The sequence below is a fragment of the Arachis ipaensis genome, chromosome B10, assembly GCF_059453495.1.
Source record: "Arachis ipaensis isolate K30076 ecotype BB chromosome B10, ASM5945349v1, whole genome shotgun sequence".
Lineage (NCBI taxonomy): Eukaryota > Viridiplantae > Streptophyta > Magnoliopsida > Fabales > Fabaceae > Arachis > Arachis ipaensis.
The window spans coordinates 119,131,856-119,144,498 of record NC_142435.1 but is presented as its reverse complement, the minus strand read 5'-3'; the positions used below and the strand labels follow the sequence as shown (position 1 = coordinate 119,144,498).

Below are 12,643 nucleotides of genomic sequence, written 5' to 3'. Positions count from 1 at the left end.
AAGTTTGGCTTTTAAAACTCAAAAATCAACTTTGGGATGAAAACAGGGCCACACGTACGCGCACTCCACGCGCACGTGTGGATGATGCTTTCTCGAAGAACGGCGCATACGCGCCAAGTGCGCCTACGCGCGAGGGGTCATTCTGCTAAAAATTTTCTAAGTTAAAAGCTGCAGAATTCACAGATTCAACCCCCAATCTTCCGACGGTCATAACTCTCTCATTTTAAATTATTTTCACCCGTTCTTCGAACGGCATGGACATCCCGGATCCAATTTCATTTCTAAACAGATTTGGCACAAATCAAAGATCCGTAGTCCAAGTTATGTCCCGTCAAAGTATGCCCAAAAACCATATTTTCATTCAAAACCACAAAGTGCCATTTTCAAAACAAGCCACTTTCAACTCTTTTCAAAATCAATTAAAACATGCCAATTTCATCCCTTTTCTTTGAAATCAATCAAAGTGTACCAAATTCAACAACAAGCCATCCTCAACTCACGCATTGACATTTTACCAAAATTCTCAAAACTACCTCCAACCATTTTAACACTTCTCAATCAAAAGGCCAAAGGATAAACACAATATTATGTCATACATCCTTCTCATCCCAATTTCTAACAATATCAATTTTCAATCAACCATCATTATACATAATCATCATACTCACCAACAATATGGCACCACCCATCAATTCAACCTCAATCATTCATCAAGCATATATCACAACATGCATTTTCTCACATATCACACAATCAAGGCATCAATATTCATAATCACACATATGATCACATCATATATCTCAACCATTCCACAACATCATCAATTCAATGCCTATCTTAGGGCCTCTAGCCTAAGTATTTCCTACCACATTACATATTAGATACGGGAAACCGAAACCATACCTTAGCCAATTTCCCAAGCTCAACCGGAGCACTTCCAAACCACTTGTCCACAAGCTCTCAAGGTATCAATACCTCCAAGAACAGATTTTATCACACAAAACCCTCTTCCAAGCTTTCCAAAATCACCAATCAAGCTCCAATATTCACATATACACAACCTAAGCCACAATCATCATACCCATACACAACATCTCAATGCCCAAACCTCATAGAACAACAAATTATACTAGGGTTGAGAATCTTACCACACCCAAGGTCCAAGGAGACAAGATTAATCTTCTCCTTCAAGAGAGTTGGGTCCTATAACATCAAAGAACCCAAAATCTCAACATTTTTACTCATGAAACTCGAAATTAAGGGCTGGAATTTCGAACAGTAAAACGTGGCTTACCTCAAGATTAATTGTATGGGTTTTGTAGAGCTCTCCGCGGTGAACGCGGGGCCGCAAACGGAGCGGCAATCGGAGCTCTAGATCAAAAGTTATGGTGGTTTGAAGATCAAGTGAGAGATAGAACTTGAGAGAGTGTTCTTCCCTCCATGGCCTCTCTTTTTCAGCGTGTATTAGTGTTGTGTGAGGAGAGAGAGTGCTGAAAACTAGGGTTTTGGTTTAGTTATGTTGGGCCAAGGGCCCACTTTGGGGCCGGTTGGAAACTAGGGTTCTAACACATGGCTAGCATCAGGAGTGTATTTCTGAAGCTGTGACACGTGAATCACATCGTGCATGTTCGAAAGATGAGGTGGTAGAGCCATCCGATACGCCACCGGTCCAATCCTCTCCAGGATCTGAAATGGACCAATGTATCGAGGATTCAACTTCTTTGCTTTAATCGCTCTACCTACTCCTGTGGTCGGAGTAACTTTCAGGAAAACATGATCTCCTGCCTCAAATTCTAAGGGCTTCCGCCTTTGATCAGCGTAACTCTTTTGACGACTCTGCGCCGTAAGCATCCTATCTCAGATTTTCTTGACTTGTTCAGTGGTCTCAGCTATCATTTCCGGCCCCAACAAGCCTTTCTCTCCAGCTTCATACCAACATAGTGGAGATTGACATTTTCTCCCATACAAAGCCTCATACGGAGCCATTCCGATGCTCGCATGGTAACTATTATTGTATGCAAACTCTACTAACGGCATATACCGATCCCAACTCGCCGGTTGGTCCAAAACACAAGCTCTCAACATATCCTCTAGTGTTTGGATCGTCCTCTCAGATTGACCATCTGTTTGAGGATGGTACGCTGTACTCAAGCTTAATCGAGTTCCAAAAGCTTTCTGAAATGCACCCCAGAACCTCGAAGTGAAACGAGGATCTCTATCAGAGATTATAGTAGCAGGTACACCATGGAGTCTCACAATCTCCTTTATGTATAACCGAGCTAGCTCCTCAAGGGTGTAAGTCATCTGAACGGGTAAAAAGTGAGCTGACTTCGTCAGTTGGTCCACGATCACCCAGATAGCATCAAAACCAGTCCTAGTCCTTGGCAATCCCGACACAAAGTCCATTGCAATACTTTCCCACTTCCATTGCGGAACCTCTAAGGGTTGCAACATCCCGGAAGGTCTTTGATGTTCAATCTTTACCTTTTGACAAGTTAAGCACTTTGAAACATATTCCGCTACATCATTCTTCATACCCGGCCACCAAAACATCGCCTTTAAATCATGGTACATCTTAGTACTCCCCGGGTGAATGGAGAATCCGCTTTTGTGTGCCTCCTTTAAGATATCTTGCCTCAAAGTGCCAACATCCGGCACAATGATCCTACCCTTGAATATCCATAACCCATCTTTTTCTTCTGACACTCTCCACTGTTTTCCTTGCTCGATAGCCGGTAACACCTTCCATAATGCTTCATCATTTTCATGAGCCTTTAGGAGTTCGGACTTAAAGTCACTCGAGATTTCTAATCGGCTCAAACACAAGGTTCCAGATACTTCTCGAGCACCAATTTTTAGACTCTCGAATCCCTTGAGCAACTTCTCCTCTTGAAGCATCATCCAAGACGCATATAACGACTTCCGACTTAACGCATCCGCCACTATATTCGCCTTTCCAGGATGGTAATTTAACTCAAAGTCATAGTCTTTCAACAATTCCATCCACCTCCTTTGCCTCATATTAAGCTCTTTCTGATCAAAGAGGTATTTCAAGCTCTTGTGATCGGAAAAGACTTGGAACTTAACCCCATAGAGATAATGCCTCCACACCTTCAAGGCAAACACAACCGCAGCGAGTTCCAAATCGTGCGTAGGATAACTAACTTCGTGAGGTCTCAACTGTCGTGAGGCATACGCCACCACATTATGATGCTGCATCAGCACGCACCCTAGGCCCTTTAACGATGCATCACAGTACACCTCAAAAGGCTCGTTCGGCTCAGGTAACACTAACACAGGTGCAGTGGTCAACTTTTTCTTCAATGTCTGAAAGCTCTCCTCGCACTCAGGAGTCCAAACAAACGGAGTGTCTTTGCGAGTTAACTTTGTCAACGGCAAAGCTAATTGCGAAAAGCCTTTGATGAACCTTCGGTAATAGCCAGCTAAACCCAGAAAACTCCTTATCTCAGTTACTGTGGTTGGTTGCTTCCAATCCATCACAGCTTCTACCTTGGTTGGATCTACGGCTATTCCCTTCTTACTCACCACGTGACCCAAAAACTTCACCTCACTCTTCCAGAACTCACACTTAGACAGTTTCGCATAGAGTTTCTTCTCCTTTAAAATCTGCAACACGGTCCGCAAGTGTTCCGCATGCTCTTCTTCAGTCTTGGAGTAAATTAGTATATCGTCAATGAAGACAACCACGAATTTATCCAGAAACGGACGGAACACTCTATTCATGTAATCCATGAATACTGCAGGAGCGTTCGTCAACCCAAAGGACATTACAGTGTACTCGTAATGACCATAACGAGTTCTGAAAGCGGTCTTAGGGATATCCTCACCCCTCACCCTTATCTGGTGATAACCGGATCGCAAATCGATCTTAGAGAAAACCCCAGCTCCTTGTAACTGATCCATGAGATCATCAATCCTCGGAAATGGGTACTTATTCTTTATGGTGACCTTGTTCAGCTGCCTGTAATCCACACAGAGTCGCATACTTCCATCTTTCTTCTTTACCAGTAACACTGGAGCACCCCACGGGGAAACACTTGGTCGGATAAGTTTCTTACCCAACAATTCCTCTAACTGAGACTTTAGCTCGGCCATCTCTAACGGTGACATCCTATAAGGAGCACTTGAGATTGGTCCCGCCCCAGGCACCAATTCAATAGCAAACTCGACCTCTCGGTTAGGTGGAAATTCCTCAATATCATCGGGAAACACTTCCGGAAACTCACACACTACCGGAATCTGATCCAACCTTTGATCATCACCCGAAACACCCGCGGTTAACAACAGGATACCCTGACATTCGGTTCCAGAACAGTTCACCATCATTGAATTCAAGTAATAATTATTCACCACAACCGGCCCTTCTGTATCCTCCGGCATAAAGTACACCGACTTGGTAGAACAATCAAGCAGGACATGGTTTTCGGATAACCAGTCCAATCCCAAGATAAGATCAAGACCGATCATCGGTAAGCAGATTAGATTATGGACAAAATCACGCTGCTTGAACCTAAACGAAACTTTCGGGCATCCTAGTCTAGTTACCATGGCTTCATGGGTAGCATTATACACTTTTAAGTCATAACTTAAGGTTACGATCTTCAACCCTAACTCATGGGCTTTCTCAAATGCAATGAATGAATGCGATGCTCCCGAATCAAATAAAGCATTTAAAGTTTGACCAGCCATTTTACAGTTACCTCAAATGAGTGTCTCGGATCCCTCTGTACCCACAGCTGAGGTGGTGAACACCCGACCAGTCTGTTGTGCTTTCCCAGCACCTTGCTTTTGCTTCTCTGGACAACTTGCGGCTTTATGCCCCGCCTTTCCACAATTGTAGCACAAAACCCATCCGGCCTTGCATGGTACTCCCGGATGGTGACTCCCACACCTAGTACAAGCTTGATCATTCTGAGGCTGCTTCCCAAACCTTTTCCCTTGGGAGTAGTTGTTGTTGGGCCTCCTAAAAGAACCTCCCCTCTTGAAAGGCGGACCTCTAGGTGCAAAGCTCTTCCCTCGGTTCTGTAAAAATGATCCTTTGTGACTTCCTTTCTCAGCGGTTGCCCTCTTCACACACTCTTCAGCAACCCTACACTTGTTCACCAACTCGGAGAAAGTCCTAATCTCCATTGGTCCCACTGAACTGAAAATATCGCTCCGGAGTCCTCCTTCGTACTTAACACACTTCCATTCCTCATATTCCACCGGAGTCCCTTGACACATACGAGAGAATCTGAACAGCTCCTCAAACTTGTCAGTATACTCAGATATGGACATAGTACCCTGCTTCAGCTGCAACAATTCAAGCTCCTTGGCCGTCCTAGCAGAAGTCGGAAAGTACTTCTTATAGAACTCCTCTTGGAAGACATTCCAGGTGATATAATCATCACCCTGCTGCAGGAGGCGTCAGATTCCTTGCCACCAATGCGACGCTTCCCCAGTGAGCAAATAGGTAGCGAACTCTACACGCTGCCCTTCAGGTACCACCTGCGCTTGCAGTGCTCGTTCCATGGCTTGAAACCACGTATCGGATTCAGTCGGGCTAGTAGTTCCCTTGAACTTCGGTGGATTAACCTTCAAAAAGTTCACCAGTGTCATCGGACCCTGAACTCCACCTCCGTCATTACCATGGTTGTTCATCTGTTGACCAAGAGCCTCAGCAGTGGCTTGCATAGCAGCAGCCATGTTCTCCAACGCAGTCATAAATTTCACCGGGTCATTAGGATTAGTCTTCGGCGCACGAGCATTCGTATGTCTTCTCCCACGGCCTCTACCGCGTCCACGAGGCGCCATCTGGTTCCTATACACACCAAACAATCAATATTAAGTTGATCAGTCTCAATATCGGAAGTCTAGTGCTTCAAAGTCCCAAATGCATGCTCATGAACGTTTATGCCAATTATATCAAGCAGATATACTAGTAGCACATAACACACACACAGAGAATGCACAGAAGCATAGTCAGTCCATTCCTCAGGCTCTACAGGAACGAACTGCTCTGATACCATAATGTAACAGCCCAGACCACCCGCTAGCACGATATTGTCCGCTTTGGTACACAAGGCCTCACGGTTTTGCCTTTGACGATAGGGATGATAGCCAAAGCCCCCCACACTCACTCGTCAAAACGCGTCATACTAGGGAGAGGTATCCACACCCTTATAAGGCATGCTTCGTTCCCCTCTCCAACCGATGTGGGCCTTACAGTCTTGATGCATGCAACTTCTTCTTTTTCTTTGTTGATGAGCACAGCGTCCATGGTTTACTGGACAAAGACCGAAGAAGAAACAAGAAAGAGATGAGAGAAAGAAAAGAATCTGAAGAAAAGCAATACAAATTGGTTAAACAAATTAATTGAGAATAACTTGCTTTTACTTCCCTAGCTTAGAGTGGCGTGTTTGTCATAATAGCCATCAATCAATTCAGCTGAATTTTTCTCTCTCATATTTCCCATGCATTAATTAACAATGTAATAGATTTTGAAATCCATCACATGGTTAAAGGCTTGGTTCCGTTGGAAGCACTTTGCTTTCATTTTTCTTTGGTTTCGGACCAAGATAGGAACCATTTATTACTAATAGGGTTTGGGCTTGTAACATTGAGATTAAAACTGGCCCATTTGGTTAACATTTGTTTTCCTGATGAATTTGGGATCAAGCAATGAATCACATAGGAAGGCTTTCTTTGGGCTTAAAGAAATAAAATTTTCTGGCCCAACTAATAAAACTATTTCAGCCAAACATCACACAACAAGAATTTCATGGGGCTGAAATTTAATTTATTGGGCTTGGGATCTTTCTTTTTATTTCGGCCCAACGTAGAATCTGCACAACAAAATTATTAATCTAGTAAGTATGAATTAAGATCAAATTAATAATTTTGTAATTAAATATTTTAATAATATTTGTTCATCATCAAAATTAAATAAGAGTTTTCTAAACTCATCAGCTTGACACTAGAAACTAGCAATCTCATATAGTAAATAGATAATTACTATTACTACCTTTGAATCCTTAACAATTGGATTCTGGAGCCCTGAAATGACTTCTCTTGCATCAAGTATCACTCTTTCTTCTCCATTAATTGTATTCTTCACTGCTACAGTGCTGCAGCATGTTAAGGTATTAGAAATTACAACATCAAATTTTTACAAATAAACAATTGGTGGTCATTGCTTTGAAGTTTGAAGTTCTAGTTTAGAATAGTATTCCCTTCAGAAAAGACAAAGTGACTAATGATCGAATTTTTTGTCGGTAAAGAATGCACAAATAAATCCTCGTTTCTAGTATAGTTTCTAAACCAACAAAGAATCCTTTCATACAAAAATTTGGTTGTCACTTAAGCAAACCCAATAAAATTAATAACCGAAGTATTTAATCATCGGGTCGTCTTTCAAAGAATTGCAGGGAAGTGTGTTGCTTATAATTGGTTATGAGATTGTATCTTTTTGGGTTTTTGAAATAAGGAGTAAGGAAATAAAATTGCAAGAATTAAATTGATAATTAGAAAAGCTTTTGGTAAGGTATGAGAACTGAACGTCCTATCCTAGTTATCCTTATCAATTGTGATGAGAATTGTCCGTTGCTCCCACTTAGTTAACCTCTAACTATGGAGAAAAGTCAAGTAGACTAATCAATTTGATTCCTCAAGTCCTAGTCAACTCCTAAGGAAAGACTAGCTTTAGAGGGATCTAAATCAACCAGCAACTTACAATTATCAATCAACAAGGAGGTTGATAACTCAAGTGTCTCCAATTACTCAACCAAAGCCAAGAATCATAAAAAATCTAACTTAAAACCCTCCCAAGCATTTTGTCAAATACTTGGAAGGTATAACATAAGAACATAGAAGAGTAATAGGGAATAAAACATCTAAACAACCAATTGCAAGCATCAATGATAACAAATAAAGAAAGAAGCAATAAATCTGAAATACCTCAAATTGCATTAAATATAAAATCAAATCTAACATGAAAAGTTCATAAATTCAATTGGAAAGATAAATAAACTAGAATGCTAAGATAATTAAAAGTAGAAGAGAAACTAAATTAAAGCAACATTGAACCTGAAATTGAGAAGAAATAAACCTAAAGCTAAGAGAAATCCTAAAACCTAGAGAGAGAGCCTCTCTCTCTAGAAAATGCATCTAAAACCTAAATTGTGAATAATGAGAAGTTGTGTGAATTGATTGAATGAATGAATTAATATTGATTTCCCCACTCTGCAGCTTTTAATCTGTGTTTTTTGGGCCAAAAACTAGGTCAAAAACGGCCCAGAAATCTCCCCCAGTGTTTTTTGATGCGTCCAGCACGTGGCTCTGTCACGCGTACGCGTGGATTGAACTTTTGCCAGGTCACGCGTACGCATGATCCACGCATGTGCGTTGCCTAATAGCATGGCAACTATGACAAATTATATATCATTTCGAATCCCTGGATGTTAGCTTTCCAACGCAACTGGAACCGCCTTATTTGAACTTCTGTAGCTCAAGTTATGATCGATTTAGTACGAAGAGGTCAGGCTGGACAACTTAACAATTCCTTCAATTTCTTGTATTCCTTCCACTTTTGCATGCTTCCTTCTCCATCTTCTAAGCCATTCCTGCCCTATAAACTCTGAAATCACTTAACACACATATCAAGGCATCGAATGGTAATACGAGAGGATTAATAATTAGCAATTTAAGGCCAAAGAAGCATGTTTTCAATCATAGCACAGAATTAGGAAGGAAAATATAAAACATGCAAATTATATGAATAAGTGTGAGTTTAGTGGATAAAATTCACTCAATTAAGCATAAAATGTACCACAAAATAGTGGTGCATCAGTGACTAATTGATACTTCATAGTTCATACCTAGCCTAATGACCATTAATTTCACATAGTATCTTCCTTGAAGATGAATCAATGATCTTGGCCTTAACTACTCTTCGATTTCCCCAAAATCCAAGGAAAGATTGCGTTGTGAAGCTTAACTCTGCAACAAGTCCTGTTTTAGGGCATTTGATATTGACATTGCCTGAATATGTATATACTTTTTCTAAATGAGTTTTTATGTATATCTGAATTAATGGGACTAAAAAGTTTACTTACCTCTTGTCCTTATTTAGTACTGATTTCATATTCACAAGAAGCCAATAAGTGAGTTTCTCCTTCTGGTAATGCATTCCCATCAGAAGCAAAATCACTTGTGTAGGAAAATATTGTGTTAAATACCTTTGATAGTGAGATTTCCACAAAGTGACACCCTTTTATATAAAAGCATGTACCAGACATTACTATGTGCATTAGAAACATACACAACCATTTTATATATCAGATTCCTCATCATCTGAAGAAGAAAAGAAAGCCTTGGGGCACCTGCTCTTAATTCTGTACCTTGTGCAGAATGGAATCCACAACCTTGTGAAGTTGGAAGCCTCTCTGATGTGTAGGAGCTTCTATCTCAAATCTTGTCTGCAAATAAAAAGTATGCAAATCGAAATGTGTAGCAGTCATCAGTGATCAGTGATCAGAATATAAACCCTATTGGTAATAAGGCAGAGACGAAGAGATATATTTGCTAACTCTTTAACCAAATTTAATGTGTGACCACATACATAATCACCAATTTTGTTTCATTTCTAAACAGAATATACAACCAATGTAAACACACGAGTTCTACACAGTAGAGCACACATTAAGTCAACCAGCTTTGCTAGGCAATAATTAACACTCAAAATAATCAAGAACCAAATTTTCTAGAATGAAAAAAGAAAGACAAGTATGAGAAATGGACCTGGATAAGTACCATTTGTAGCATCTCGTAGTGAGAAGTCCATAACGATGCTGTCATTTATAAAAATTGACAGCAGAAATTAATTAAAGTTGTTCAAAGACAGTAACAACAACAACACTGAAATTCAATCAAAACCAAAACAAAATTGAAATTCAATCAAGTTATGTAGGTCCATCAAGAATTCAAGAAAATGAAAAATAAAATCAATTGAAACCAAAAATTCTTTTGTTCCTTGTTTCTTTCAATAAAATGAGCGAAGAAGAATAAAATAGAGGAGGGAGCTCAAACATGATATCATCATAATCCATAATCATCGAACATACATACAAACAAAATTAGAAGAAATTTTAGTGAATGACAACCTCCAATTTCTTCTGACAAGGAATAAAATTGAAAACCTAGAATTAAAGAAAAAGATGTAGTCATTATTAGCATAAAACATGGCATATTTACAAATCATGAGTAAATAGAAGAAGATAATGCAAATTTGTATATTAACCTAGATGCTCAACGAAGCTCGATGGAGATGGAGAAATCGCAGAACACAACTCGATGCCGCAGGAAACACTTGCGCAACAGATCTCATCAATGGAAGAGAAGCGTTTATGGAGGAGATTGCCGAAGAAGATCATTGGAGGAAACACTTGCACAACAGATCTCATAGTTTTATGAAGTTTCTGCAACTTGATTTTTCATTTCAAACTTTCAGGTATTTTTGACAACAGTAGAAAATTGAGAGAAAGAAGATCTACCTTGCTCTCACCCGGAGATTGTAGCGCGAGAGTAAAACGTGCCGCCGGAGGAGAACCTGCTAGAGGAGATCGTCGCTAGAAAGAGCACACAATCTCATCGAAGGATAATGCCACTGAGAAGATCGTCGTCGGAGGAGTCACTGGAGCAGATCGTCGTCGGAGGAGTCGCTGGAGCAGATCGTCGCCGGAGCAGTCGCTGGAGAAGAGCACAGATCTTCGTTTTCGGATTTGGTGGCAGCGATGGGTTTTTTAGTTAGGATTTTCCTTTGTTGGAGAAGGATTTTATTTGCCTTCTTTTTTAAATAATGGGTTTTGATATTGGCGGTTTAAAACCGCCAGAATCACCAAAAATGCCATTTTATGCACATTAATTATGGTAGCACCATAAAATGTCATAATACCTGAATATTATAAAGAACCACCGTAATATAAATGCCATTTTAAACACTTTTTTTGTAGTGTATAGAAGAGGCTGAAAACAAGTTAGTTTCATCCAAATCTAAGAAAGGGAAGTGGATTGTGATGGAGGACTAAATCATCACGTCTCTAGGCAGTTAAATTTATAATATATGGGAATAATTTATTTAAACTATTATTTGAATGAACTATGGTCCTTTGAGAGAGATTAGAATCTACTATATATGAGTAGTTTATTTCTTTTTAATCTTTGTGTTGACCTTAATTTTTAAATTAGAACCTGATACACAAGTTGTTTGGTTTATTTGTTTATTTAGTCCAAGACTTGAGTGTGTTTTCTTTCAATAAATATTTATTTTTATTATTATTATTATCATTATTGTTGTTGTTGTTGTTGTACGATTTGGAGTAATAATAAGCTTTAATTTTGCTGCACATACTTATAAAACAAAAATATTCACTAAATATAGCTTTAACTTCTTCTTATATATTAGATTATCAAATAAAAAATACTACTAAATATAACCTATTGAGTTCAGTACATGAATAAAACTAACTTCACAGGGATAAATAATTAGTCATATTTTTTATTCTACGACTTATAGTCGAGCAAAATAATTAGTCATATTTTTTATCCTACTGCTTATTTTTTAACCTTGCATCATGGGAGAGTGGAGAGTGAGATATGCGAGGGAGGAGCACAAAACTATGATTGGTCTTCAGACATGTGAGAAAAGAGAGTGGTTGCTGAGTGAGAGTGATTATTAAGGTTTTGGTGTTGTGTGCAACGGTGGCTCACCGAAATAAGTTAAGTTATATTTATATGAATGATTTCTCTCAAAAAAAAGGAAATTTTTTATTTGAAATAAAATAATTTCTTTGATTCTTTCCAACAAATTATAACATCTATATATTAAAATTTTAGCCCGGCCCAAAATACAATAGCTTTATATTGGAACTCTACAATTACATACAATTATCGTATTTAGTATTTGACTATTAGACATTTTTTGGAGGTGTTACTGTTGCACATTGCACCACATCTTTATGTAAGTTTTATTTTTTATTTTAATAAAATTTTTTAAGTGTCAATCGGTCTTCTATTGATTAGTGTTTTCATTTTTATTTGTTCAAATTCTCCATGATTTATACTTTTTTACGGTTCACATGTTTGATATTATTTTGCTTGATTAGTCTTACACACAAAATGTTAATCGTTTCAGTCCGTATAAATTATTTTTCTATCTCTTTTAACCTTTCTATTGAGATAGTAAAAAATAGAATTTGCATGACTAATACCAACTTTTTTTAGAATAGCTAGCTACATGTTAAAATAACTAATATTTTATTTTTTGCATTACATGTATAAATAAATATTAGATCTAAATAAATGACTGGGATTAGACTATAAAATTTAAAAAAGAGAATGTGTGTAATTAATGTGCTTAAAATTAGAGAGAATGGGTCATTAAGGATGTGTTTAGTTGTTTTCTCAACATAAATGAGAAATAAACATAGATACACAAGAGTACATAGACATAAGAAGATACTACTTTCATATTGTATTTGGTAAGTTAGACATGATAGAATACACAATCTATTATTATACTAAAATTTCAATTTTATCCTTATTATTTTAGAATCACCATCATCGCTTCTGTCTATCTTATTCTTCT

The 12,643-nt window shown here is 38.6% G+C and overlaps 1 protein-coding gene across 4 annotated transcripts; it reads right to left on the bottom strand.

Moving 5' to 3' along the window:
- Window positions 1-8,252: 8,252 nt before the first annotated feature.
- On the bottom strand, window positions 8,253-10,796 carry LOC107622070 (uncharacterized). 4 transcript variants are annotated; one of them, XM_088491048.1, is made up of 6 exons: window positions 10,551-10,796; window positions 10,298-10,481; window positions 9,811-9,848; window positions 9,399-9,476; window positions 9,114-9,268; window positions 8,253-8,997 (listed from the first exon to the last, which is right to left on the bottom strand). In XM_088491048.1, exons 2-6 carry the CDS (start codon window positions 10,458-10,460, stop codon window positions 8,940-8,942), a joined length of 492 nt encoding a protein of 163 aa, XP_088347174.1. In that variant the 5' UTR covers window positions 10,461-10,481; window positions 10,551-10,796; the 3' UTR covers window positions 8,253-8,939. The 4 variants fall into 4 exon arrangements, with proteins under 4 accessions (XP_088347174.1, XP_088347257.1, XP_088347237.1 ...); XM_088491131.1 differs by having other exon boundaries at window positions 10,298-10,475; XM_088491111.1 differs by having other exon boundaries at window positions 10,562-10,796.
- Window positions 10,797-12,643: the final 1,847 nt, after the last annotated feature.